Here is a 27,557-nt window from a genome sequence, read left to right as displayed (position 1 = left end):
ATCACCTTCATCCAGTACTGCTTCTACGTCTTCTTTTATTCGTAGGATGGCTGTTTCAGTGCTTGTATCGGTCTTGTAAGCTGACTGCAGGTCATCATGAAGACCGTTTCTGGTGAGACGACCATGAAGTTGTTGTGCAACAACACGTTCGATGACCTTGCTGATGAAAGGAATATTTGAGACTGGTCTATAGTTAGTGAAGATATTCATACCAGTCCTGGCTTTTTAAGACATGGTGTAACTAGTGCACGTTTCAGCTTACTTGGAAAGACCCCGGTTGAAAGCGATGTATTAACCAGCTCAGTAATTGTCGGTAGCATCACAGAGAGGACAGCACTGTTCTTTAAGAGCGCAGTGGGGATGACATCCAGTGAGCAGGTCTTATTTGCGCAGATATTGATGAACTTGTTTACTTCTTCATGCGTCTGGACCTTGAAGCAGCCAAGTTGAGGCACTGGTTTCTATACAGATTGTCCATAGAGTTATTAAATATGTGCTTCGAATAACCTTTCCTACAGTAACAAAATGGACAGTAACGCCAGGGAATTACTACATCAAAAGTTACAAGTATAAAGCAATGGCTGCATTAAAAAGATAGAGCACAGCTCCTACATCATGTGTATTTCACTTCAAAGTCACTCAATGCATCACAAACATTATACGAGGGTTGTTAGAAAAGTTCGCGGACACATTGAATTACAGAAAATCTATTGTTTACTGTGAAGTATGACCTATGACTGAATGAATTCCTACATTTTGTTTATTGGTATGTAAAAAATCAGGTCAATATAATAAAATCTTAAAATTTTACAACTATTTTTACTATGGGGTTATGGGATTCACGGAGCAATCACTTGACGTAAGGCGACGTGACAACCAGATTTCCACCCTTTAAGCTTTGTCGCAGTTCTATGAATCTTTAATTTTTTTTATATTTTTCTCATATTTTTTCTACTTTAAAATTGAATACCTATATCAAGACATGTTACTTTTCAACTATAATGTCTTTTTATCTGTTTCGGATATTATTGAGATCTTAAAAAATAAAAAGGCTGTGCATTCAATCGATCAGGTATGGAAACTATGCAAAACATAGGCGAAACGCAACGTCCATGCGATAGAGGGGTATTGAAGTATCGATGTAGTTAATCATTTAAAATGTTTCTCCTTCCATTCTTATGAAGCTACAACCATTTGAAAACTTGTTCTTTGTATGTGTAGGATATTCCTGGCAGCATCTTAAACATTTTAGTCTCTTTTTAGACATCTTCCTGTCTGCACACATAATTTTTACGTAGTGCACTGCTCCATGACGCTCAATGACGTTCCGATTTTTGGCTGTGTTCTTACGCGTTGATCATTTATAAACAGCTATAAAACAGCCATATACCCTCCAATTTAGTTCAAAATTTTTCCCAGTGATGTTTCCTGCATACTTTAGCGGCAGGTAAAATATCATAAATCTCTTGGCACTACAATTGTGCAATTTTTAATTTTAATAAAGAGTCTTTGTGATGTAAACGTGCCACAATGCAGCATGCTCCGTGAAGCAAGATTTATCAAAATAAAAATGCCGTATATTTTTCAATAATCACCGGAGAGCACCAAATTCTTGTATATTTATTGGAAAAAATGTCAAGATTATATCTGGAAAGTTTGACCGGTTTCATGGAAATAGCGCGATCACAATAGAACTTGTCCGCGAACTTTTCTAACACCCCTCGTATATTCATTTATCTTCACATTATTTAAGTAACTCCAAGGACCTAAAAGTAAATTACTCTCTCAACCAAACTCAACTGAAACCAAATATTGTGTCTATGGGGTGAAACAAGTATTTTGTGTCTTTTTATATTTAGTTTTTTCAGTTTGATTTTACGGTTTTTATATAAGGTTTTATATTTGATGTCATTTTAAAGACCCAAATTAGTTGAGTATGCATATACTAAGTATATAGTCTCTATTTCTCCTGGTTCTTAATTTATGGCAAATATTCAATAAAAACTATTTTTAGCATATAGGTCACAGTTAAGGTCACCAGGTCATTGACCTTGGTGTAATTTGAAAGGACTTAATAAGTGGAGTATGCATACCAAATATGAAGTCTTTATATCTCATTGGTTCAAAAGTTATCACATATGGCAAAGGTTAAAGTTTACAAACAGATTGGACAAAAACAATATGTGCCCTAATCTATCAATCCGGGCACCTAAAAAAATGTGTGTATAAAAAATATTAATATGCCACTGTAAAAATGTCCAGCAACTCTGCATTAATTTTCAAATAACCTTATACATGTAATTAGCTGCCCATCACAAAATCATTAATGCCAATCAGTATAATGTATAATACATAGCTTGTTTGTAATTTCCAACATATATATAGAATCAATATTTTCTTGCAGGTATTCAAATTTATGCAATAAATTAATCATATATGTGCATGCATTTAATTGATAACATGCATTCATCTTCTCCTGCAACAATGGTATATATAGACAAGTATACATGCATCACAAGCACTAGTTGAAATGCATAAGTTTTCCCTATTTTAACTCCATAAAATCATTCATCTAAAAAAGAATATGGTTTTGAGTCTGATATATATACCATGAAAACAGATTAGACATTCCTATAATTCTTTCAAAAGGCCATGCCATGAAAACTTCTGAAATTCTTTTTTTCTGGCTATTCCACTTATTCAGTCTTACTAGTCATCATGTCTAATCCTATTGTACACAATTAACAGCTCCAATTACCTTGATACCATTCAATAATGAAGCAAAAATTGCTTGCCTTTGAATTCCCTCCATTTTATTTAAAAAGAGGAAGTAAATGACTGCATGAGCATGCTCACAAATGCCTAATGGGTAATCCTAGATCTTCTGGCGACATTCTGGCAATACTGCCAGAAAGTTTTTTTCTGGCAGTATTGCCAGAATGTTACCAGAAGTTGTTGCCGCTAGCAGTGATATTTCACTAACCCAAAAAGCTTGTTTCTGGTGACAAAAATGTGTTGCTGCAATGTTGCCGCAATATAGCGGCAATATTGCTGCAATAATTAGGGCCCCGCAAGGATTTGCGGGTGCCCTATAGTAATCACTCTGTCCGTCCGTCTGTCTAGCTGTCTGTCTGTCTGTCCGTCTGTCACTCTTCCGTCCACAAATTTTCTGTTTTTTTCTAATAACTTTTTTTATGGTTGCCCAATCAAGTTCAAATTTGGTATGGTAGTTCAGTAGGCAGAAATACATATTTTGATGCTAAGTTTGGTTTTCTATGTCTTCTGGTTTGGAGCTGGGGTGGTGGGGTAGATTCCTTAACTATGCATAAGAATGAATGGGCAACTTTTTTTACGGTTGCCCAATCAAGTACAAATTTGGTATGGTAGTTCAGTAGGTAGAAATACATATTTTGATGCTAAGTTTGGTTCTCTATGTCCCCTGGTTTGGAACTGGGGTGGTGGGGTAGATTCCTTAACTTTATATACGAAAGCATTGGCAAAGAGAGATAACTGCTGAAGATGTTCCCATTGTAAACTGAATGCTGCTATGAGTCCCTTGGGATTAATTAGCTAGCTTTCCTCCTGAAGAAAATCCAGAGCATTATCTTTATCTGTCAAATTGAGATGAATTACCACCTCTGTCTGTTAATGAAGTTTGTTTTGAAGTCAAGTCAATTTGGAATGCTATGAACACTCTGAAATGTGGATTTAAATATAAATTTTTATAATTTATTTTTGTTTAATACTAAGTTATGATTTCATTGAATTCTAATAACAAGAAATAGATTAAAGAAGATTTTTTGATTTTTTTTTTCACTTTATGTTAATTCAAGAATATTATTAATTTTTAGGATAGTTGTATAAAAACCCCATTCTATCATTAATACTAAAAAAAGTTCTTATTGTAACTTAAGAAGAAAATGATGAGAGAGGTACAATTAATCCCTTGGAAAATTTAGTTGGCTTTTCTTTATCTGTCACTTTAAGATTAATAAAAAACCTTTGTCTGCAACTGCTGTTTGTTTGAAGTTAAGGTCAAGCCTTCATGATATTTGCATTCATTGAAGGCTGGCATTTTATATAACACAAGCATCATAAAGTGTTAGGACACAACCCACACCTGTCTGTCTATCCGTCTGTAAACTTTTCACATTTTCAACTTCTTCTCAAGAACCACTGGGCCAATTTTAACCAAACTTGGTACAAACATCCTTGGGTGAAGGGAATTTAAATTGTTAAAATGAAGGGCTAGGGGCGATAATCAAGAAAAGATAAAAATAGGGTGGGGTCATTAAAAATCTTCTCAAGAACCACTTGGCTGGAAAAGCTGAAACTTTAAAAAATCTTCTTCTCAAGAACCACTGGGCCAAAAAAGGTGAAACTTATGTGGAAGCATCCTGGGGTAGTGTAGACTCTAAATTGTACAAATCATGACCCCCGGGGGTTGGGCGGGGCCAAAATGGGGAATCAAAGTTTAACATAGAAATATATAGGAAAAATCTTTAAAAATCTTCTTCTCAAGAACCACTGGGCCAGAAAAGCTGAAACTTATGTGGAAGCATCCTGGGGTAGTGTAGATTCTAAATTTTACGAATCATGATCCCCCGGGGGTTGGGCGGGGCCACAATTGGGAATCAAAGTTTTACATAGAAATATATAGGAAAAATCTTTGAAAATCTTCTCCTCAAGAACCACTGGGCCAGAAAAGCTGAAACTTATGTGGAAGCATCCTGGGGTAGTGTAGATTCTAAATTATACAAATCATGACCACCAGGGGTAGGGCGGGGCCACAATGGGGAATCAAAGTTTAACATAGAAATATGGGGATCATTCAAAAAGTTCGTAGACTTTTGTCCTAACTTTTTTATTTAACGTCATATTATATCCAAATTAGGTACAAATATCTAAACAACAGATTCAAATAATTTGAGTAAAAAATTGGAATGTATCTTCTTATTTATTAAATTTACCAAGGATTTAGCACAGCAAAAATGGGGTCACGGAGCACCGTCAAAATTAAGTAATTTACTAATTTTCATTTTATAGTATTTACAGCCATACCTCTAATAAATGGAGCTGAAACGAAATAAAATTTACATGTTTAAATAAAGTATTGCTGTATTAATTAAAATGAAATCCGGTTATGTAATATGTCACTCAATTTAGAAGATATCAGTTTCTAAATACTTATTGACTTGATTAAAAAGGGCTAAAAACCATGACGTTGAAGGACGTCACGGAGCAGCAAGAAGCAATAAAATTGTACTTTACATTCGGGAAACTTCTTCTACAAGCTCAAAAAATCCGTATAAACCAGGATCTGTATGAAAAATAATCTATGTATTTGTATTAAATGAAAAATTCAATTTTTGAGTGGTAGCGAGTTTGAATTGGACGATGAATTGTCTGCACAGAAACAGGTTAAAGTTAAAAATGTTGTCAAAAGAGTTATAGGAACGTCATTGAACGTGATGTGTGCTTCACTGTTGCAGAATTAATAGAATTACATGGTAAAATAAAGAATTTGAAAACAATGACATTCAAATTCAAGCTATATTCGTACAATTGTTAGCAAACTATGCGTTAAGCATTATGGATATTTTTTTTTTGAATAGAGAAGACGCTACATACCGTGTTTGAAATTTGAAAAATGAGTACGTGTATAAATTTGACAAACTTTCTCATGTTGTTTTTGACGTTACAATGTTGGTTAACTGTGCTCCGTGGTAACAAAACGTGTTGCTTTTAATTTTAGCTAACATGAGTTCTATTTAATCAAATGGAATAAAACTTCACACTTCGACAAAATGAATGTTTTTGTTTATGAAAATGTGTTAAACTATAATTTTGTAATAATCATGTGACGATAAGAAGCATTGCCTACGTATTTTTTTTAATGACCCTCGTATATAGGAAAAATCTTTAAAAATCTTCTTCTCAAGAACCACTGGGCCAGAAAAGCAGTGGTTTAAAATATTTTGGCAATTAAAAATATTTCAGTGGCAAAAAAATCAAACGATTCAGTAGATGCTGTCACAGGATTTGACCTTTGACCTCTTGATATGACCTTGACCTTTATTAGTACATAAAAAGAATGGAGACCCCTTATATATGCTTCCAAATATCAGCCCTCTACAATTCATAGAACAAAAGTTACATTGCATTTAATAACAGACTCTTATATGCTTGTTTATTGCATTTAAATAGTGTAAATACATTCTAAAATGTAAGCTCCCAGGTGACCAATATATAGGATTCTCTTATTTTTTCACAAACTATGACGAAAACATGCCATTACTTATTATTTTTCTTACAGGGATCATTCATTGTTGTCAATATAATAATATTTTTCTTTTTTTCTCTCCAATACTTTTTTGAGAAATCAGTTGAAATAGAATACACAGGTGTTTTGTACTACCTTAAATTTTTAGTTCCAGTGACATCTGTGACCTTGGCCGGTGCTGAAATACCTGTGGATGCTGGTAAACAGATAACTCTTACCTGTCAGACAGATTACTGTAACCCAGCAGCCAACATCACATGGTACAAGGACTCAGTTGATATCACAAGAAGTGCATTATCCCAGACAGATTTTAACAACAGTCTAGTTGCTACGTTTTCCACACTTCGGTATGATATAACGGTTTACGACAACAACAAAAATGTATACTGCTTAGCCAAAAACATACAAGGAGATGAAGTTCTATCCATCAAACATCAACTGGATGTAAGATGTAAGTAATAGCAATGATTTATAGCTGTTCTAAACTGGAAACTTAAATGAGATTTTTCTGATCAGCCGTTGTTCGTCCATCTTTATGTCTGTCTGCCTGTCTAGCTTTCCATCTGTAAAGTATTTACATTTTCAATATCTCGATCAAGACCCACTGGCGCGTCAATTTTAAACTAAGTTGATATCAAGCATCAATAGGTATAGGGGACTTTAAATTATGAAACGAAGGGCAAACCTTTACAGAAAAAAACAGTAGATACTTATAAGTGTTTTATAAGCCACTTATAAGCAACTGATTTCATCACGCCGAAAATGCTCGTGTTTCAGCTAAACTCAGTCTTCACGAAAACTTTTCTGAGACACTAGCCAGTAGGGCTAGTGGATTTGACAGTATTACTAGCCCAAAGAAATTTTTCATAGCCAACGAAAAGAAAGAAAGAATTTACTGTTGTATCACTCTTTTCCATTTAAATTTCATACTGAATTCCTCTCCTTTTGTATTTCATCTGCTTAATTATTTTGTTTTTCCTATCATTTGAATCATAAATAAATCAGTTATCATTTATAAAGATTAAATTAATTTGAACAAACAAGTTCTTTTTTTTGCTTTTTGATAATGTACATGTATGTACATTAGCCCTTTTTCTGGTCATTAGACTTCTCTTCCAAAGAAGTGATTTTTTTCATATCAAATTTTCAGATACATTGTTAATATATTTGGATAACAGTTAACATAGTTAACTCATGTAATCCTTTACTCTTCAATTAAATGAGTAATCAGAATTAAACAAATGAGATTTCTGCATGTATTTATCATAAATGATCGAACAAAGGAAATTCGGAATAGAGAAAAAAGACCATCGTTTTTATGGAAAAATAAATTATTAAGTAGTGCTACATGAATTAGATGAGGGAGTTTTCTGAAGAATAGGACAACAGTGCTTTGAATTTATTAATTGGTTAAGATTTAAGAGCAAAAACTCTGAAAGTACCTGCTTCCTTTTCCCTAGCCAGTCGAGCTACTTCTAAAACAATTTTTACTAGCCCAAACCAATTTTTACTAGCCTTGGGCGTCGGGCTAGGGAGTTTTTGTGAAGACTGTAAACTAAGAAAGTTTACATATGATTTATCATCTCATAACAAAAATCAGCCCTGTCCAATGCAGAAACGCTCGAATTAAAGGGGAAAATTCAGGAATTATTATGCGTCAGCCATGTTTTGACCTGAACCTACCCGGTATTTTGTAATTAAGGTCTTTCGTTTCAGACGGAAGACCTTATAGTGATTCTACTGTTTGTTTTTATTATTTTTTCCCCTTTTCTTGTATCGGAATTCTCAGAGATGGCTGTACGGATTTTCTTGAAATTTTCAGGGATGATAGAGAATGAAAATATGCTAAGACTTTTTTTAATTTTTTCAAAATTCACTTCCGGTATGTCCGATTTCTGCTTTTTTTTCCAGAAATATTTTGTCTCAGTCATTTCTCAGAAACGGTAAGAGATGAAGACACCAAAATTACAGGAATAAAAGATCGTGATTAGTAGGCGAACCCATTTGGGTTAAGATTTCCACCGTCACTTCCGGTCGTCACAGGAAGTGATCATAAAAATTGGAAATTTCAGGTTTTCTTTTTTGAAATTATTTTTGCATCACATTATAGCAACTTATTTGTAGTTTCAAAATATGTCAGTCCCACCAGAAACAAAAACGACAACTTCCGTTTATAAGAGAAAAACTACATCAGTTGTGTATTTTTCTTTTCAATATATATTTTTAGCTCACCTCAACGAAGTTGGGGGAGCTTATGTAATACCCTCGGCGTCGGCGTCCCGGGTTAAGGTTAAGTTTTTTGGAGCAGTTTTCTTTTTAAGTACTTCTATGTCCTATATTGATTAGACATGCATGGAAGATGTTTCTAATGTGTTTCATGGTACCAGTCAAAGTTTCAGATGCTGCAATTTCAGCAAAGGAATGACCAGGTTAATGTTTTTGGAGCAGGTTAACATTTTTGGTGAAGTTTTTGGTGTTGGTCTCATTTACGAGTAACTATAAGCCCTATTTTGACCAAACTTTCACAGATGATACATCTAAGGATGTACACTACCAGACTTGCTTCGGATGCTGAATCAGACCTACATTTTCCGGTTGAGTGAACAGGTTAATGTTTTTGGTGCAGGTTTTATCTCCAAGTAACTATAAGCCCTATGTTGACCAAACTTGCATGGATGATACATCTAAAGATGTACACTACCAGACTTGCTTCGGATGCTGAATCTGACCTACATTTTCCAGTTGAGTGATTAGGTTAAAGTTTTTGCTGCAGGTTTCATTTCCAAGATACTATGAGCCCTATAATGACCAAACTTGCATGGACGATACATCTAAGGTTGCCTTCTACCACGCTTGCTTCGGATGCTGAATCTGACCTACATTTTTTTGGATGAGTGAAGAGGTTAAATTTTCATGCAAGTTTCATTTCTAAGTAACTATTAGTCCTATGTTGTTCAAACTTGCATGGATGATACATCTTAGGATGCACACTAATGGATTTGCTCTAGATGCTGAATTCAACATACATCTTTCAGATAATGTACCAGGTAAAAGTTATGGGTGCAGTTCTATTACCAAGAAACTATAAGGCTTATATAAACCAAACTTGCCCAAATGATGCATCAAGGGATGAAAACTCTCAAACTTGCTACTGATGCTGGATTTTAATCACATTTTTGTGACAAAGAACTAGTTTGAAGTTTTTATATAGGTCTATTCCAAAGTATCAGATCAAAATTGCATAAATTTTGAATGTACACTTTTTGTTGGGTTGTTGTGTGACTTTGCCTTACTTACAGACAACATTCGTTGAGGTGAGCTCTGTAATCTCTGATTACCTATGTTTTACTATAGATAAAGTATTTGGAATGATTATTGAATATGTTATGTAGATTGCGAATGTCTGGAGTAACGTCAAATATTTTTGTAAAATTCACTTCTGGTCGCGTGAATTCTTGTCCTCAAAATTAGAAGTTACCATAGTGAGATCTCGGAAACCTTAAAAGATTAAGACACCAAACTTATAGGAGTTATAGTTATTGATGAGTAGGCAAATCCTTTTGGGTTAAGATTGTCCACCGTCACTTTTGGTCGTCACAGGAGGTGGTTAAAAAAATCAAAAATTTAAACTTTACTTTTTAGCTCACCTGAGCTGAAGGCTCGAGCTTTTCTGATCACATTTTGTCCGTTGTCCGTCTGTCCGTCCGTCTGTCTGTCCGTCTGTAAACTTTTCACATTTTCGACTTCTTCTCAAGAACCACTGGGCCAATTTTGACCAAACTTGGTACAAAGCATCCTTTGGTGAAGGGGAATTTAAATTGTTAAAATAAAGTGCCAAGTCCCCTCACAAGGGGAGATAATCAAGAAAAGACAAAAATAGGGTGGGGTCATTAAAAAATCTTCTTCTCAAGAACCACTTGGCCAGAAAAGCTGAAACTTGTTTGGAAGCATCCTAGGGTAGTGTGGATTTTAAATTGTCCAAATCATGACCCCCGGGGGAAGGGCGGGGCCACAATTGGGAATCAAAGTTTTACATAGAAATATATAGGAAAAATCTTTGAAAATCTTCTTCTCAAGAACCATTGGGCCAAAAAAGCTGAAACATATGTGGAAGCATCCTGGTAAAGTGTAGATTCTAAATTGTACAAATCATGATCCCCCGGGGGAAGGGTGGGGCCACAATGGGGAATCAAAGTTTTACATAGAAATATATAGGAAAAATCTTTGAAAATCTTCTTCTCAAGAACCATTGGGCCAAAAAAGCTGAAACATATTTGGAAGCATCCTGGTAAAGTGTAGATTCTAAATTTTCCAAATCATGATCCCCGGGGGAAGGGTGGGGTCACAATGGGGAATCAAAGTTTTACATAGAAATATATAGGAAAAATCTTTGAAAATCTTCTTCTCAAGAACCACTGGGCCAGAGAAGCTGAAACTTATGTTGAAACTTATGTGGAAGCATCCTGGTATAGTGTAGATTCTAAATTGTCCAAATCATGACCCCTGGGGGAAGGGCGGGGCCACAAAAGGGAATCAAAGTTTTACATAGAAATATATAGGAAAAATCTTTGAAAATCTTCTACTCAAGAACCATTGGGCCAAAACAGCTGAAACTTATGTGGATGCATCCTGTGGTAGTGTAAGTTCTAGATTTTACAAATCATGACCCACGGAGGAAAGGTGGGGCCACAATGGGGAATCAAAGTTTTACATAGAAATATATAGGAAAAATCTTTGAAAATCTTCTTCTCAAGAATCACTGGGCCAGAAAAGCTGAAACTTACGTAGAAGCATCCTGGTATAGTGTAGATTTTAAATTATTCAAATCATGACCCCCGGGGGAAGGGCGGGGCCACAATGGGGAATTAAAAATATTTCTATAGAAATATTTAGGAAAAATCTTTGAAAATCTTCTTCTCAAGAACCACTGGGCCAGAAAAGCTAAAACTTATGTGGAAGCATCCTGGGGTAGTGCAGATTCTAAATTGTTCAAATCATGACCCCGGGTAAGGGCGGGGCCACAATGGGGAATCAAAATATAAACATAGAAATATATAGGAAAAATCTTTGAAAATCTTCTTCTCAAGAACCACTGGGCCAGAAAAGCTGAAACTTATGTGCACATGGAAGGATAATAGGGTAGTGTAGATTTCAAAATGTCTAAATTATGATCTGTGGGATAGGGTGGGGATGCATTGTGTATTACAAGGGGGAAATCTGGCAAAGAACAGAATCGTCAAAGCTTCTCAGGTGAGTGATGTGGCCCATGGGCCTCTTGTTATAGCTTTATTATTAAAAATATTTTCAGTCCTAATTGGCTAAGAATCATCAAACTTTGTCAGTTGATGCAACTTGGATCTTAGGATACTTAGGGTTAAAGGCTCAAAGAGCTAATGCTATGGCCATTTGTGCGGTGTGCGGTGTGCATTAACTTTTAAGAATATTGGCCATAACTCAAGAACCCCTTGGCCAATCAGTGTCAAATTTGTCACAGGGTATCCTTGGCCCAAGGGCTACCATTTGTACTAAAATAAGGATTGGGACCCTAAAACAAGGGGAGATAATCAGGAAAACAAAACTAAAAGTACTGGTTGCTAAAAAATCTTCTTCTCCAGAACCACCAGGCAGATTTTCACCAAATTTACATACAAGGATCAGGATATGTAGAAGATTAAAAATTGTCCAAGGCATGACCCTGGGGCAAAGGGCGTGGTCTCAAGGTCACTTCAAAGTTGACCTAAATTTACAATTATTAAAAATGTTTATATTTTGCTTACTATAAGGACTAGGATCTTCAAATCTTCAAATCTTGTAAGTTGATGCATCTCAGAACTTCACATCATGTTAACTCAAAAGTAGGTCACGGTGATGTACTTTTTAGCTCTACTGGCTTATGCGATAGTAACGCATCCGGCGTCCGTCCGTCCGTCTGTCTGTCCGTCTGTAAAAAATTTTTCAAAATGCTACTCCTACAGTTTTGGTCTGATAGGCCTTAAAGTGTCCAAAATATGCCTTCAAATCAATTTGAAAACAAACACCCACAATATTAAACCAGAAGTCTGTGTCGAGACTGAAGCTCTACTGGTGTGTACTTAAAGCAAAGGAAGAGAAAAGTACTTAAGCAGTTAGGAATTGAAACTTTACAACAGCAAAAAATAGAATAATGATCCTTGATAAAGTCTCTTTATGTTCTTAGTGTAGTCTACTTGTGTGCCAAGTATTGAAATCAGACGAAAACTGTAGGAGGAGTAGCATTTTGAAACAATTTTACAGAAATTTCTATTTTTAGTAACCATGGCAACACTGTTCATCAAAATCAAAAACCGATATAATGAATTATGTATCTTAGTGTAGTCTACTTGTGTGCCAAGTTATATTGAAATCAGACAAAAACTGTGGGATGAGTAGCATTTTGAAACAATTTTACAGAAATTTCTATTTCTTGTAACCATGGCAACACCGTTCATCAAAATCAAAAACCGATACACAGAATTATGTATCTTAGTGTAGTCTACTTGTGTGCCAAGTTATATTGAAATCAGACCAAAACTGTGGGAGGAGTAGCATTTTGAAACAATTTTACAGAAATTTCTATTTTTAGTAACCACGGCAACACCGTTCATCGAAATCAAAAACCGATATACAGAATTATGTATCTTAGTGTAGTCTACTTGTGTGCCAAGTAGACAGATTGGCTTAGAATTATCAAACTTAGTCAACAGATGCATCCTGGGACTCTGAAAATGTGGACTAAATTGTAGGTCACGATAACCTACTTTCAACATTTTATGGCTATATTTCAGTATTTTAGGTATTTATTAGCTTAGAATAATCAAACTTTGTCAGTTGATGCACTTTGGGTTTTCCAAGAATGTAGACCAAAAAGTAGGTCAAGGTGACCTACTTTTGAATTTCTCAAATACTTATTGGCTTAGAATCTTCAATCTTAGTTTGTATATTAATGCATCTTGAGTCCTCAGAAAACTTCAATCTTAAAGTGGGTCAGTGTGACCTACTCATGGTTTTTTATAGCTTTATTAAAATATCTTCAGTCTTAATTGGCTAAGAATCATAAAACTTTTTCAATTGATGCAACTTGGGTCTTAGGATACTTAGGGTTAGAGGCTTCAAATAGAAGTGATAGATTTTACAATTTATCAGAAGAGCGATTCAAGGCCCTTGGGCCTCTTGTTTTATAACTTCAGCGTGTTCTATTATTAAGGCCCCGCTCTGCTTGCGCCCTATAGTGATCAGTCCGTCCGTCAGTCCGTCCATCTGTCCGGCTGTCCGTCCATACGTCTGGCTAGCTGTTCGTCCGTCTAGCTACGCGTCCGTCAGTCTGTCCGAGATCTCTTGTCCGGAGCAAATCTTCTCTCCCCTTGGCCAAATCTGGCTCATACTTCACTCACAGAGTGCCCTAGGGTTACCGATGTGCAGTGACCTTGAACCATGTTTCTAGGTCAAGTCAAAGTCAAAGCAGAATTGTATGAAAAATCCTTGTCCAGATCATACCTTCTCTCTCTTGGCCCAATCTGGCTCATACTTCACCCACATAGTGCCCTTCAATGATTGGTGTGCAGTGACCCTGAACCATGTTTCTAGGCCAAAGATCAAGGTCATAGCAGAATTGTATGAACAATCCTTGTTTGGAGCATATCTCTGCCCTTTGTCCAAGTAGGTTCATACCTATTTCACAGAGTGCCTTTGGGTGAAGGGTGTGCAGTGACCTTGAACCATCTTAAAGGTCAAAGGATAAGGTCATAAAAAAATCTTATCATTATTATTTGAAAAGTCCTTGTCCGGAGCATATCTTCTCTCCCCTTTGTCCAATGTGGCTCATACTTCACTCACACAGTGCCAGTGGTAAATTGATTTGCAGTGACCTTGAACAAAATTTCTAGGTCGAGGGTCAAGGTCAGAAATAGCCTCTCTGTTTAAAATCATTGTTTGGTACATAATTTTTTCCCTTAAGCTGGGTATGTGATTTTCCTACCATATTATGAAAGAGGATACATTTCTTAAAGTTTTTTAATTGTATTATTTTTCAGGGAGTAGTTAATTTTTGTCCCCTTTAATCTCAAACTCCTGCAAAATTAACCCTTTTCAGCTACCTTACATTTTCATGTTCATTGCTAAAGGCGGGGCCTTGGAGATGGCCACCATCTCAATGATATCTAGTTAAGGTCTTCCGTCTTCACGGAAGACCTTATAGTGATTCTACTGTTTCTTATTATTCTTATTATTATTATTCTTTTTTTTGACAAAATTTTGTGCAGGCGATTTCTCGAAAACTATGCAGCGGTTTTTCATGAAACTTTCACAAAATATGTGTCATTATATGAAGTTGTTACGTCCGAACAAAAATTTGGAAAATTCGCTTCTGGTGCCAAGTTGTGGACAATTTCTTGATTTTAAAATGCGATTTTGTCGCGCACTTTTATCGAAAAAGGCTGAAGATATGAACTGGAGACTTATTGGAGATGATAGATCATGACTTTGTGGTCTGCAGAATCACCTTTTCGTGCGTCGTCATTACTTCCGGTCGTTACGAGGTGTACATTGAAAAAAAATGTATTTTCAAATTTTTTTGTTTTTCAATATTTTTCATTTATTTTTGGTATGTTAATAGAGACCCTTCTTATAATGCTTACTATATAATTTGTTTGAATATTGATAAATCTTACTCCAGATATAAGCATTCGAAAATCTGAAGCGGGTCCAAAATGGCGGCTGTCTCCGGTATTTCGCAATGGGGCAGCAGAGCGTTTGCTTAAACGAAAGTAACATAAGGATAAATGAAATGTAAAGGAATACTTGGATTGTCATGTCGTTGTTACGTTGCAGTTCTCTGTCAGACTAACGTCTCCTATAATTGGTTTTGGCTGGTTTTCAAAATAGAAAAAGAAAAGACTAAATGTGCAAATGAAATTTGATACCTAATATCTTTTGTGCATCACGGAAAAACAGATCTTAATCATACTTTTAAGTAATACTTTCTCAAAAAAGAATATCAAGTTATATTTTAAGTTTAAATCTTAACCACTGTTTTTTTTTCTATTCACACTTGTTTCATATTAAACTAATAAATAAGACAAAAATAAGAAAACAATTTTTTTAAAGATCGCTCCACGGAGTTTATTTTAGCATTCTTATCTCAAAGACCTGATTCAAGTTATACAGCATAAATGATATCTGATTCCTTGACCGTCGTAGGGCGAGTCATGTTTTTCGGCGAAACGTTTCAACCTTTTTCGTTTAACTAATCGGGATAGTTCACTTTGGGAATAAACAGGAAATTGAAAAAAGTTAAAAATTCATAACCGTTTCACCGCTTTAGTGTTACATGCATATATACAATATGGAATTTGTAAAATATGTTAAATATACTTTCTAATCCTTGGATCTACGGATATTTTTAATTTCACTGAAGCTATCACACCTTTTTGATAGAACATTCCAGAGAAAAGCCGCAAAGATTAACTCCTAGCGTTTGGTGCTAAATTTTGAATATTGAACCGCCTTTCATAATTTTAATAGAGAAGCACTGTTTTGTTAATACATACAAGTAGATTTAGAGTAGAGGTCCCGATAGCGTAATATTTAGTGCGTTGGTATTTCATGCTGGCGACTTGGGTTCAATCCTCCCTGTGTGCAAATTTTTTTTACTTTTTCAGATCGATTTAACGTTTTCTTTCCGGAATCGGACGGAAGACCTCTCGTTGCTCGCAACGAATTTCAAATCTAGTTGTTATTATTATTATTAGTAACATTTTATAAAGCGCACAATTTTACAAGTAAAATGTAATCAAAGGCACTGTACATACATAAAAATTTAAATGATTTTAAGAAAAATTACAATTACAAAATAAAATGCCATAAAGTTATTCCACTGTAGATAAACAATATAAAATAGAGAGAGTCAAACAAACATTAAAAAGTTAATTAAATGCTCTTTTAAAATAATATGCTTTTAAATGTCTCTTAAAAACATTAAAATCATAGATGGTTCTGATGTTGGAAGGCACGTCATTCCATACGGTAGGCCCTGATATAGCGAAAGACCTGGAGGCAAATGTTTTTCATTTTACAGCTGGGATGGTGAGAATTTTAGCTAGTTCATCGATGGAGCGATTTGTTATACGGTGAAGATCTAATGCTCAGCATTTCACGCAGACATGCGGGACTGTCGCTATTATTTAGGCACTGATGGATAAGACATGCTATTTTGAATTTAAGTCTATCAATAACGGGGAGCCAATGTAGAGTTTTTAGAGCCTTTGTGGAACTGTCTGTTGATTTTAAATTCAACACTAATTTGGCTGCTCGGTTCTGCAGTAACTGTAATCGTTTGGTGGTACATTTCAGCAGGTTGTATAATAGACTGTTTGCATAATCCAGGTGACTTATTACAAGAGACTGTACAAGCTGTTTACATGAATCGACGGTTAAGTATTGACGAATATATCTGATGCAATAAAGATTCGATGCAATTTTCTTACATTTTTCACTGACAAATTTTCTAAAGCTTAAATGTTCATCCAAATAACATCCTAGATATTTAATACACGGAAGTGCACAAACATTTGCACCAACCACATAAATGGATTTGGTGGAAGACATTGATAACATTTGTTGACTTCTAAACAAGATAAATTCCATTTTACTTGGGTTAAGTTTGTAATTGTAATTTATTTATTGCTCAGGATAAACATCCTATGGCATATAACAAAATGTACAATAATATTTACATAGGAAATGAACATATGATGGAAAAAAGTCACAATGATACTGTATAACAGGGATCCTATAACTGTCCTTTACAGATTTACAAATGTAATAAATACATTATGCATGTAAAGTTTACATATACATATAAATTATTGGCAGTTCCTTATTTCAAAAGCTTTTAAAATATATTTTCCAAGATTACAGAGTTTTTTGACATTATTAACACTAATAAGCTGTATAAATTTAAACACAGAGGGTTTACTCCAATAATATTTCTTAATTAATTTTTTTCTCAAGTCTACGTATTTAGGACATATAAGTATAAAATGATATTCATCCTCTATATCTTTATGTGATTTACAAATTGGACAAAATCTTTGGTCTCTTGGGATATTTTTATGCCTACCAGTTTAAGTCTGTTTAAATTCATCCAGTCATTAATTTCGGATAGGACGGTCTCCAAATTTTTTAATACCCGATGTTCGTCATCTTTGGCCTTTGGGTTAAAGCTGTCATACACTGAGTGGTCATCTGTATAGCCAAGTAGCAAAATTTCATAATCCTCGATGAAACTTTGTAATGAACTAGCGTAAACTGTATAAAGAACTGGGCCACATATACTACCTTGTCGTGCAGAGAAATCCAATTGTCTAGGTTGTGATTTTGACGTATTTATATGGACTTCTGCTGTCCTAGAGGAAAAGTATGTTTTAAGCCAATCAGGTGCTGAATCTGATACCCCAATGTTGGTTTGTAAAACATTCCCAAGTATACTATGGTCCACAGTGGTCGACAGTGTCGAAGGCAGCTGAGATCTAATGCCACTTCAGTTGTAACATGTTGTTTTTCTAATTTTCCAAAGGATATCAGACACGAGTTTAAGAAGGGCAGTTTCTGTACTAAACCCCCTCCCGTATGCACTTTAACATAATCTGTTAGTAATGCACAGGAATCCAAGATTTGGAGTTGTATCTATATCAAATCTGCTGTTATAGTTGACCTGTATCTAAAAGCATGAAAATGCCCCTCTACTTCCAGTGAGATATTTCGCATTACAATGTTCAACTCTCATGAGTACTTTCAGTACTTTGATTTTTTTTTTTGGAATTAGTACTTTTCATATTGTTATATTTTTCCAGCACCAGTTACCTCAGTGACCCTGACACCAGCCCAGATAACTGTGGATGCTGGTAAACAGATAACTCTAACCTGTCAGACAGGTTACTGTAACCCAGCAGCCAACATCACGTGGTACAAGGACTCAGCTGACGTCACCAGTCAAGCTTCATCCTCCATGGACATTGATAGCAATAGCCTTGTGAGAACAACATCAGTACTACAGTATACAGGTGTGGCAGGGGACAATGGTCAACAGGTGTACTGTAAAGCCACCAACGGACCAGGAAACAACATAGAATCAAATGAATGCATACTGCATGTAAGATGTAAGTACTTAATTGTTGTTGCTGATATGTACAAATATTACTCATTAAAAAATGTGAGAATTAGAACCATTGCACACTTGCTGGCCTGATGAGTTTATGATTAACGAAAGTTTTTAGCTCAAAAAAGCAAATAGTTTTTAGCTCACATAAGCCGAGGGCTCAAGTGAACTTTTCTGATCACATTTTGTCCGTCGTCCGTCCGTCTAGCTGTCTAGCTGTCTGTCTGTCTGTCCGTCTGTTAACTCTCAAGAACCACTAGGCCAATTTTGACCAAACTTGGTATAAAGCATCCTTGCATGAAGGGGAATTTAAATTTTTAAAATAAAGGCCAAGTCCCCTCACAAGGGGAGATAATCAGGAAAAGACAAAAATAGGCTGGGGTCATTTAAAAAATCTTCTTCTAAAGAACCACTGGGCCAGAAAAGCTGAGACTTACTTGGAAGCATCCTGGGGTAGTGTAGATTTTAAATTGTTCAAATCATGACCCCTTTGGGTTGGGCGGGGCCACAATGGTGAATCAAAGTTTTACATAGAAATATATAAGAAAAATCTTTAAAAATCTTCTTCTCAAGAACCACTAGGCCAGAAAAGCTGAGATTTATATGGAAACATCCTGGGGTAGTGTAGATTCTAAATTGTTCAAATCCTGACCCCTAGGGACTGGGCGGGGCCACAATGGGGAGTTAAAATTTTACAATTTTACAATTGGGAATCAAAGCATCCTATGGAAGTGTGAATTTCAAATTGTCTAAATTATTATCAATGGACTAAAGTTGGGTCAAAATATGTATGACATGGGGGAAATCTTGTAAGGAACGGAATGGTCAAAGTTTCTCAGGTGAGTGATGTGGCCCATGGGCCTCTTGTCCTCTTTAGCTAATCTTAGTTGAAGGCTCAAGTGAGCTTTTCTGATCACATTTTGTCCGTCGTCCGTCCGTTCGTCCGTCCGTCTGTAAACTTTTCACATTTTTGACTTCTTCTCAAGAACCACAGGGCCAATTTTGACCAAACTTGGTTCAAATCATCCTTTGGGGAAGGGGTATTTAAATCGTAAAAATGAAGGGCCAAGTCCCTTCACAAGGGGAGATAATGAAGAAAAGACAAAAATAGGGTGGGGTCGTTAAAAAATCTTCTTCTCAAGAACCACTGGGCCAGAAAAAGTGAAAATCATGTGGAAGCATCCTTGGGTGGTGTAGATTCTAAATTGTACAGATCATGAACCCCAGGGGTAGGGCGGGGCCACAATCGGGAATCAAAATTTTACATAGAAATATATAGGAAAAATGTTTAAAAATCTTCTCAAGAGCCACTGGGCCAGAAAAGCTGAAACTTATGTGGAAGCATCCTGGGGTAGTGTAGATTCTAAACTGTACAAATCATGACCCCCGGGGGTCAGGCGGGGCCACAATGGGGAATCAAAATTTTACATAGAAATATATGGGAAAAATCTTTGAAAATCTTCTCAAGAACCACTGGACCAGAAAAGCTGAAACTTACTTGGAAGCATCCATGGGGTAGTGTAGATTCTAAATTGTACAAATCATTATCCCCCCGGGGTTGGGCAGGGCCACAATTGGGAATCAAAGTTTTACATAGAAATATATAGGAAAAATCATTGGAAAATCTTCTCAAGAACCACTGGGCAAGAAAAGCTGAAACTTATGTGGAAGCATCCTGGGGTAGTATAGATTTCAAATTGTCTTAATTATGAGCAGTGGGGTAGGGGAGGGGTCACAATATGTATTACAGGGGGGGGGGTCTAGTAAAGAACAGAATTGTCAAAGCTTCTCATGTGAGCGATGTGGCCCATGTGCCTCTTGTTTTGATTGATGAATTTAATTTTAATATTGAAATGTACATTTAATGAAAGATTTCAACATGAGCATTACTGGAGAGTCAAAATTTGTCGAATTGTGTATCAGGTGCATCAAAATTGAAACCGTATTTGATTTACACTTTAGAAAACAACGAAATTATACAATGTATATTGAAAATTCTACTACGATTATTGCCGAGATCAAAGAAATTTTACAGACATTACTGTAAATCACTTTTTATTCGCTAGAATTTTATTTTCGTGTAATTATGCGAGACAATGTGCTCGAAAAAATTGAATTCTCGCGTATAAAAGCATTCCTCAAGATTATATAGAGCAATAACCACAATTCGTGAAAATTTTGTCTTGCTAATCATGAGTCAAGGACAATCTCTCAAATATAAGATGTCATGACAAATTTAATGATCTACAGTTTTCTCCTATAAATCACGAACGTCATCAAAAAATTATTATGTTCCCCAAACGAAGTTGGGGAACATATTGTTTTTACTCTGTTTCTTCTTCTTCTTATTATGTTCTCCAAACGAAGTTGGGGAACATATTGTTTTTACTCTGTTTCTTCTTCTTCTTATTATTATTATTATAAAGGTCTTCTGTTTCAGACGGAAGACCTTATAGTGATTCTACTGTTTCTTTTTAAGGTCTTCCGTTTCAGACGGAAGACCTCATAGTGATTCTACTGTTTCTTTTTATTATTAAGGTCTTCCGTCTTCAGCGGAAGACCTTCTTGTTATTCTTCGGTTTCTTTTTCACTTTTTTCTTACCTATTATTATTTTTTTTTTCTTACCGATTTTGTGCACACGATTTCTCGAAAACGGCTCGATGGATTTTAATGAAACTTTCAGGACTCATGTAACATTACTTGAACTTGATTCCTTTTTTTCGTTTTGATGACGTCACTTCTGGTCCGGAAATATTGGCGATTTTATGATTTTTGAAAGGTCATGTTGTCTGCGAACATTCTAAAAAATGGCTTTAGATAGAAACGTGAAAATTTCAGGCATGATAGTCCTAAGTCTATAGATGTGCAAAATGTATTTCATCGGAAGTGCCGCATGTTGGCGCTCGCTAGGGCCCGAAAATTGTCATATCGTGAATTTCAAAATTTTTACCACCTTTTCTATGATATCTTTTTACCTGGAAATATTTTAATAAAACATATAGAACAAAAGAAGTGTAGAATTCCAAGATCTTTTAAACGATATCTCGAAAAAAGGGCTGGCCCTTAAAATTAAGGGCCTAGAGGGGCCGAAAGTTTTTCCTTTATATCTCAAAAAGTATTAAAAATTTGTAATACGTCAAAGAAGCAAAGTTGTTCAAAATGTCAAGCTTAAGCTACAAGGGTTATCAAAATAGGTCCAGTGACGTCACTTCCGGCCAAACCGGAAGCAGTCGGAAAACGCGTAGATTTGCAATTCTTGACAAGTTTTTGGGTAACATATGTCATTGGAAGCCTAAAACCTAATTTTCCGTCCGTTGGTGGCACTTCCGGTCAAACTGGAAGTAGCCAAAAATAGCTTATTTTTGAAGGTTTTGACGCAAAAGTTGATATTATAAAGTCAAAGGAGACGACTTAGCTCATTGCTTTCTTTTGTTGATGTAACTTCCGGTCAAAACAGGACGGAAGACCTACTCGTTGCTATGCAACGAGCTTTGCTCTAGTCATTATTATTTTTTTTTCCCTTTTCTTTTTTTGACGATTTCTCAGAGATGACTAGACAGATTCTTATGAAATTTTCAGGGATGATATAGAATGAAAATATCTTTCAAATGCAGTTTTCAGTTTTTCACTTCCGGTCGTCAGATATGTCCAATTTCCGTTTTTTTCAAAAAAGTTTTGTCCGAGTCATATCTCAGAAACGGTAAAAGATTAAGATACCAAACTTAAAGGAGTAATAGATCATGATAAGCAAGCAAAGCCAATTGGGTAAAGATCATCCGCCGTCACTTCCGATTGTCACAGGAAGTGATAAAAAAAATCGGAAATTTCAACTTTTCTTTATGAAACTCTTTTTACATCACATTATAGTATCTCATTTGTAGTTGCAAAATATGTCAGTCCCACCGGAAACAAAAACGACGACTTCCGGTTTTAAGAGAAAAACTACAAAATTTGAGTATTTTTCTTTCCCATAAATATTTTTTATAGATAAAGTATTTGTAATGATTTTTGGATATGTTATTCAGACTGCAAATGTCTACAGTAACGTCAAATATCTTTGTAAAATTCACTTCCGGTCGCATGATTTCCTGTCCTCAAAATGAGAACTTATCATAGCTAGATCTCGTAAAAGGAAAAAGATTAAGACACCAAACTTATACAATTGGTAGATCTTGCTGAGTAGGCAAATTCAGTTTGGATAAGATTGTCCGCCGTCACTTCCTGTCACAGGAAGTGTTCCAAAAAATCAAACTTTTCAAATTTTCTTTTATGAAACTTTTTTGGCACGACGTTATAATATCTTATTTGTATTTTAAAAATATATCAGTCCAACCGGAAACAAAAACGTCAACTTCCGGTTTTAAGAGAAAAACTGCATAATTTTAGTATTTTTCTTTCCCCTAAATATTTCTTATACATGACATATTTGTAATGATTTTTGGATATGTAATTCAGACTGCAAATGTCTACAGGAAGGTCAAATATCTTTGTTAAATTCACTTCTGGTCGCGTGATTTTCTGTCCTCAAATTGAGAAGTTATCATAGCTAGATCTCGTAAACGATCAGAGATTAAGGCACCAAACTGTTTCAAGTGGCAGATCTTGATGAGTAGGCAAAACCGATTGGGAAAACATTGTCCGCCGTCACATCCGGTTGTCACAGGAAGTGATCAAAGAAATCGAAAAATTCAACTTTTCTTTATAGAAACTTTATGCATCACATTATAGCATCTTATTTGTAGTTTTGAAATATGATAGTATCACCGGAAACAAAATCGACAACTTCCGGTTAAAAGAGAAAAACTACATAATTTGAGTATTTTTCTTTCCCATAAATACTTTTTATAGTTAAAGTATTTGTAATGATTTTCTGATATGTTATGCAGACTGCAAATGTCTACAGTACTGTCTAATATCTCAGTAAAATTCACTATCTATAGACTTAGGACTATCATACCTGAAATTTTTACGTTTCTATCTATAGCCATTTTTTTAAAAAACATTCGCGGGCAACCTGACCCTTCAAAAATCATAAAATCAACAATATTTATTAAGGTCTTGTGTTGGAAACGGAAGACCTTAATAATAATAATAACTAGAGCAGAGCTTGTTGCAAAGCAACGAATAGGTCTTCCGTCCTGTTTGACCGGAAGTAACGTGACCGGAAGTGACTTTCATTAAAAAAAATTACAAAAATTGTTTAAATCGTCTAAACCTATGTTAATGAATGCAATAATAAGCCATTTTGCGCTACTTCAGGTTTTGCCGGAAGTGACGACAACGGACGGAAAATTAATTTTTATGCTTCCGGAGACAGATGTCACCTCAGAACTTGTCAAGAACGGCAGAAATACACGTTTTCCGACTACCTCCGGTTTGATCGGAAGTGTCGTCGACGGACGCATTTTGAAGATGCCAGTAGATTCACCTTGACATTTTGAACAACTTTGCTTCTTAGACGTATTACAAATTCTCAATACTTTTTGAGATATAAAGGAAAATCTGTCGTCCCCTCTAAGCCCTTCAATTTAGGGGCAAGCCCTTTTTTCGAGATATCATTTGAAAGATCTTTGAATTCTACACTTCTTTTGCTCTTTATGTTCTGGCAAAATATTTCCAGGTAGAAAAGGTGTTAGAATTTTTTAAATTTGCGAGGTGACATTTTTAGACCGTAACGAGCACCGACGTACTGCACTTCCGGAAAAAAAGAAATACATTACGTATATCTACAGACATTCGTCTATCATACCTGAAAGTTTCATCTTTCTATCTAGAGCCATTATTGAGAAAGTCTGGAGACAATGTGACCCTTCAAAAATCAAAAAATCGACAATATTTCCGAACCGGAAGTGACGTCATCAAATTGGGAAAAAATGCATAAGGTTCAAATAATGTTACATAAGTCCTGAAAGTTTCGTTGAAATCCATCGAGCCATTTTCGAGAAATTGCGTGCACAAAATCGGTAAGAAAAAAGAATAATAACTAGAGCAAAGCTCGTTGCAAAGCAACGAGTAGGTCTTCCGTCCTGTTTGACCGAAAGTAGCTTTTATTTTTAACAAAAATGAGAAATAACGCCCCAAAATAGTTAGAATCCTCTAAAGCTATGTTAATTAATGCAGAAATAAGCATTTTTGCTACTTCCAGTTTAACCGGAAGTGACGACGACGGACGGAAAATTACTTTTTATGCTCTCAGAGACATATGTTACTCAAAAATTTGTCAAGAACGGCAAAAATACGCGTTTTCCGACTACTTCCGGTTTGGCCGGAAGTGACGACGCCGGACGTATTTTGACGACTCCAATAGATTCAACTTGACATTTTGAACAAGTTTGCTTCTTTGACATATTACAAATTCTAATATACTTTTTGAGATATTAATAAAAAAATTTTGGCCCCTGTAGGCCCCTAATTTTAGGAGCCAGCCCTTTTTACAAGATATCATTTGAAAGATCTTGGTATTCTACTCTTTTGTTCTAAATGTTATAACAAAATATTTTCAGGTAAAAAGATATCATAGAAAAGGTGTTAAAAATTTTGAAATTCGCGATACGACTTTTTTAGGCCATAGCGAGCGCCGACATGCCGCACTTCCGATAAAAATGAAATACGTTATACATATCTATAGACTTTGGTCTATCATACCTGTAAGTTTCATGTTGTTATCTTGAGCCATTATTGAGAAAGTTTGGAGACAACCTGACCCTTCAAAAATCATAAAATCAACAATATCTCCAAACCGGAAGTGACGTCATCAAATCGGAAAAAAATGCATAAGGTTCAAGTTATGTTACATAAGTCCTGAAAGTTTCATGGAAATCCATCGAGCTGTTTTTGAGAAATCGCGTGCACAAAATCGGTCAGAAAAAAAAGAATAATAAAAGTGAAAAAGAAACCTAAGAATAACAAGAAGGTCTTCCGCTGAAGACGGAAGACCTTAATAATAATAATAATAGTGAAAAAGAAACCTAAGAATAACAAGAAGGTCTTACGCTGAAGACGGAAGACCTTAATAATAGGGAAAAAGAAACCGAACAAAAACAATAAGGTCTTCCGTTGAAAACGAAAGACCTTAATAATAGAAAACAGAAGAAAAACTTTAAGGTCTTCCGAAGGAAGTCGGAAGACCTTAATAATTAGATGCGATCTAGTTGATAGCAACGAGTAGGTCTTTCGTCCGATTTTTCGACAATATGAGATATGATTTTGACGATGATCTTTATAAGATCATAATGATATCAAGACTTCTCTCCTTTGATTAAATTCTTTTACTTTCTATAAAATTATGAAATAGATGTTATGGATGAAAGTCTTTTGACCCCTAAGAGCCCCTTATTGAGGGATCAGACCCTTTCTTCCTATCCTATGATAAGGTTTATAATTTTAAAATTTTTTTTTGTTCAACAGCTATCCAGATATTTCTTTTCGTTTTCGAGCTATGGAGGATAGAAAAATTTAGGGACCAGCCCTTTACATCCTTAATGGGACGTTTTTCATAAATATAGAATGGTTGTATAATGTTTAAAAGACGATTCTGAGCATCTTTTATTCAATACTGCTTATCAAAATATTTCCCCTTTTGGAGATATAAAGGTTGCAAGATTGAGAATTTTGTCCCCTAATGCCCCCTAATTACATAACATATTAACAAAATTTTACAATGCATTGATGCAGATTGTAATGATAAACATTTTTGCTTTAGTTATTTATAACAAAAAATTGATAAATGAAGAGTTATAGATGAAAGATTTTGGCCTCTCTTTGCCCTTTATTTGAGGTGATACACCCCTTTTCTTCATATCAAATGAAAGAAAATCTAATTCTGCACAACTTTTATTATATATCTCTTAACAAATTATTGACAGGTATAAAGATCTCAGGGAAAACGTGTTAAATTTTGCGATATATTTCAGAGCCTGTTTCTCAGGCGAGCTTCAAAGCCTTCTGCGCTGGAAAGATATAGACTCAAAATAGCAATTACCAATCCTTCCTCTACCTTCACTGAAAATCTCGAGTCAATATCTTAATTCGTTTTTTAGTGATTGCCCGGACAACTCGACCCTCTGAAAATCAGTAAATCGTCCATATCTCACGATCAGAAGTGACGTCGTATGTATAAAAAATTTCCAGTAAGGTTCAGACCAATATCTATCAGATCTGAAAGTTTCGTGAAAATTGACCGATTCCGAGAACTTGCGTGCACAAAATCGGTAAGAAAAAAAGAATAATAACTAGATATGAAATTCGTTGCGAGCAACGAGAGGTCTTCCGTCCGATTCTGGAAAGAAAACGTAAAATCGAGCTAAAAATGTATAAAAAAAAAAAAAAAAAAATATTTGCACACAAGGGGGATTGAACCCAAGTCACCAGCAGGAAATTCCAAAGCACTTAATATTACGCTATCAGGACCTCTACTCTAAATCTACTTGAATATATTATGAAAGGTGGGTCACTATTCAAAATTCAAACTTCGTTTGGGGAACATAAAAATGGAAAGTACATGTCCCGCTGGGATTCGAACCCGCGACGTAAAGATGAACACCTCAATCCGCAAGTCTAAAATGGTTTTAGAGGATGACGTAAATAATGTAATTGATTTATGCTGGAAATTAGATTCAACTGCATACAGCATAGGCTATGAGGAAGACAATTGAAAATATGAGTACTACAAGATATTGGGAATCGTAACGGTCATGACTGACATCAGAATATGTTTGATAGTTTCTTGGGTATGCCAGAGCAACAACGATTGGAAAAAAAACGTGGGATAAATAAAACCCGTTATGCATAAATGACCCAACAAACTAACGGTGAAATATGAATGGCGATAGTCGCGCTTGCGCGGATCTAGAGGCGGGGGGGGGGAGGGGGAAGGGTCAGGAATCCCCCCCCCCCCCCCCCCCCCCCGGTAAACGTAAATATGTGTGAAATGGGTATTATGAAAAGAGAATGATTATAGGAAATAGAAGTCATAGACTTACCCCCACCCCTACCCTCTGAAATAGGTTTTTCACGTTAGGGCGAGTTTAGTTTTTTTTTTGTTTTTTTTTTCTCGTCAAGAAATTTCTGGGATCGGATTTTTTTTTGACTGGGGTGGACCC

General features: G+C 35.5%; 1 protein-coding gene across 1 annotated transcript in view; it reads left to right on the top strand.

Annotated features, from left to right (window-relative positions):
• The window catches only part of LOC134267681 (nephrin-like), a 128,338-nt gene that overhangs the window by 28,398 nt on the left and 72,383 nt on the right, over nucleotides 1–27,557 (top strand). The window contains exons 2-3 of the mRNA XM_062749903.1: nucleotides 6,432–6,734; nucleotides 18,151–18,456. Of these exons, the coding sequence (XP_062605887.1) occupies nucleotides 18,306–18,456 (151 nt within the window). The 5' untranslated portion in view covers nucleotides 6,432–6,734; nucleotides 18,151–18,305. The remainder of the gene's footprint in view (nucleotides 1–6,431; nucleotides 6,735–18,150; nucleotides 18,457–27,557) is intronic.

Source organism: Saccostrea cucullata, unplaced genomic scaffold (genome assembly GCF_032062105.1).
Source record: "Saccostrea cucullata isolate Sc308-1 unplaced genomic scaffold, CSIRO_AGI_Scuc_v1 ctg1872, whole genome shotgun sequence".
NCBI classification, from domain to species: domain Eukaryota; kingdom Metazoa; phylum Mollusca; class Bivalvia; order Ostreida; family Ostreidae; genus Saccostrea; species Saccostrea cuccullata.
This window is presented reverse-complemented; position numbering and strand designations above follow the sequence as displayed.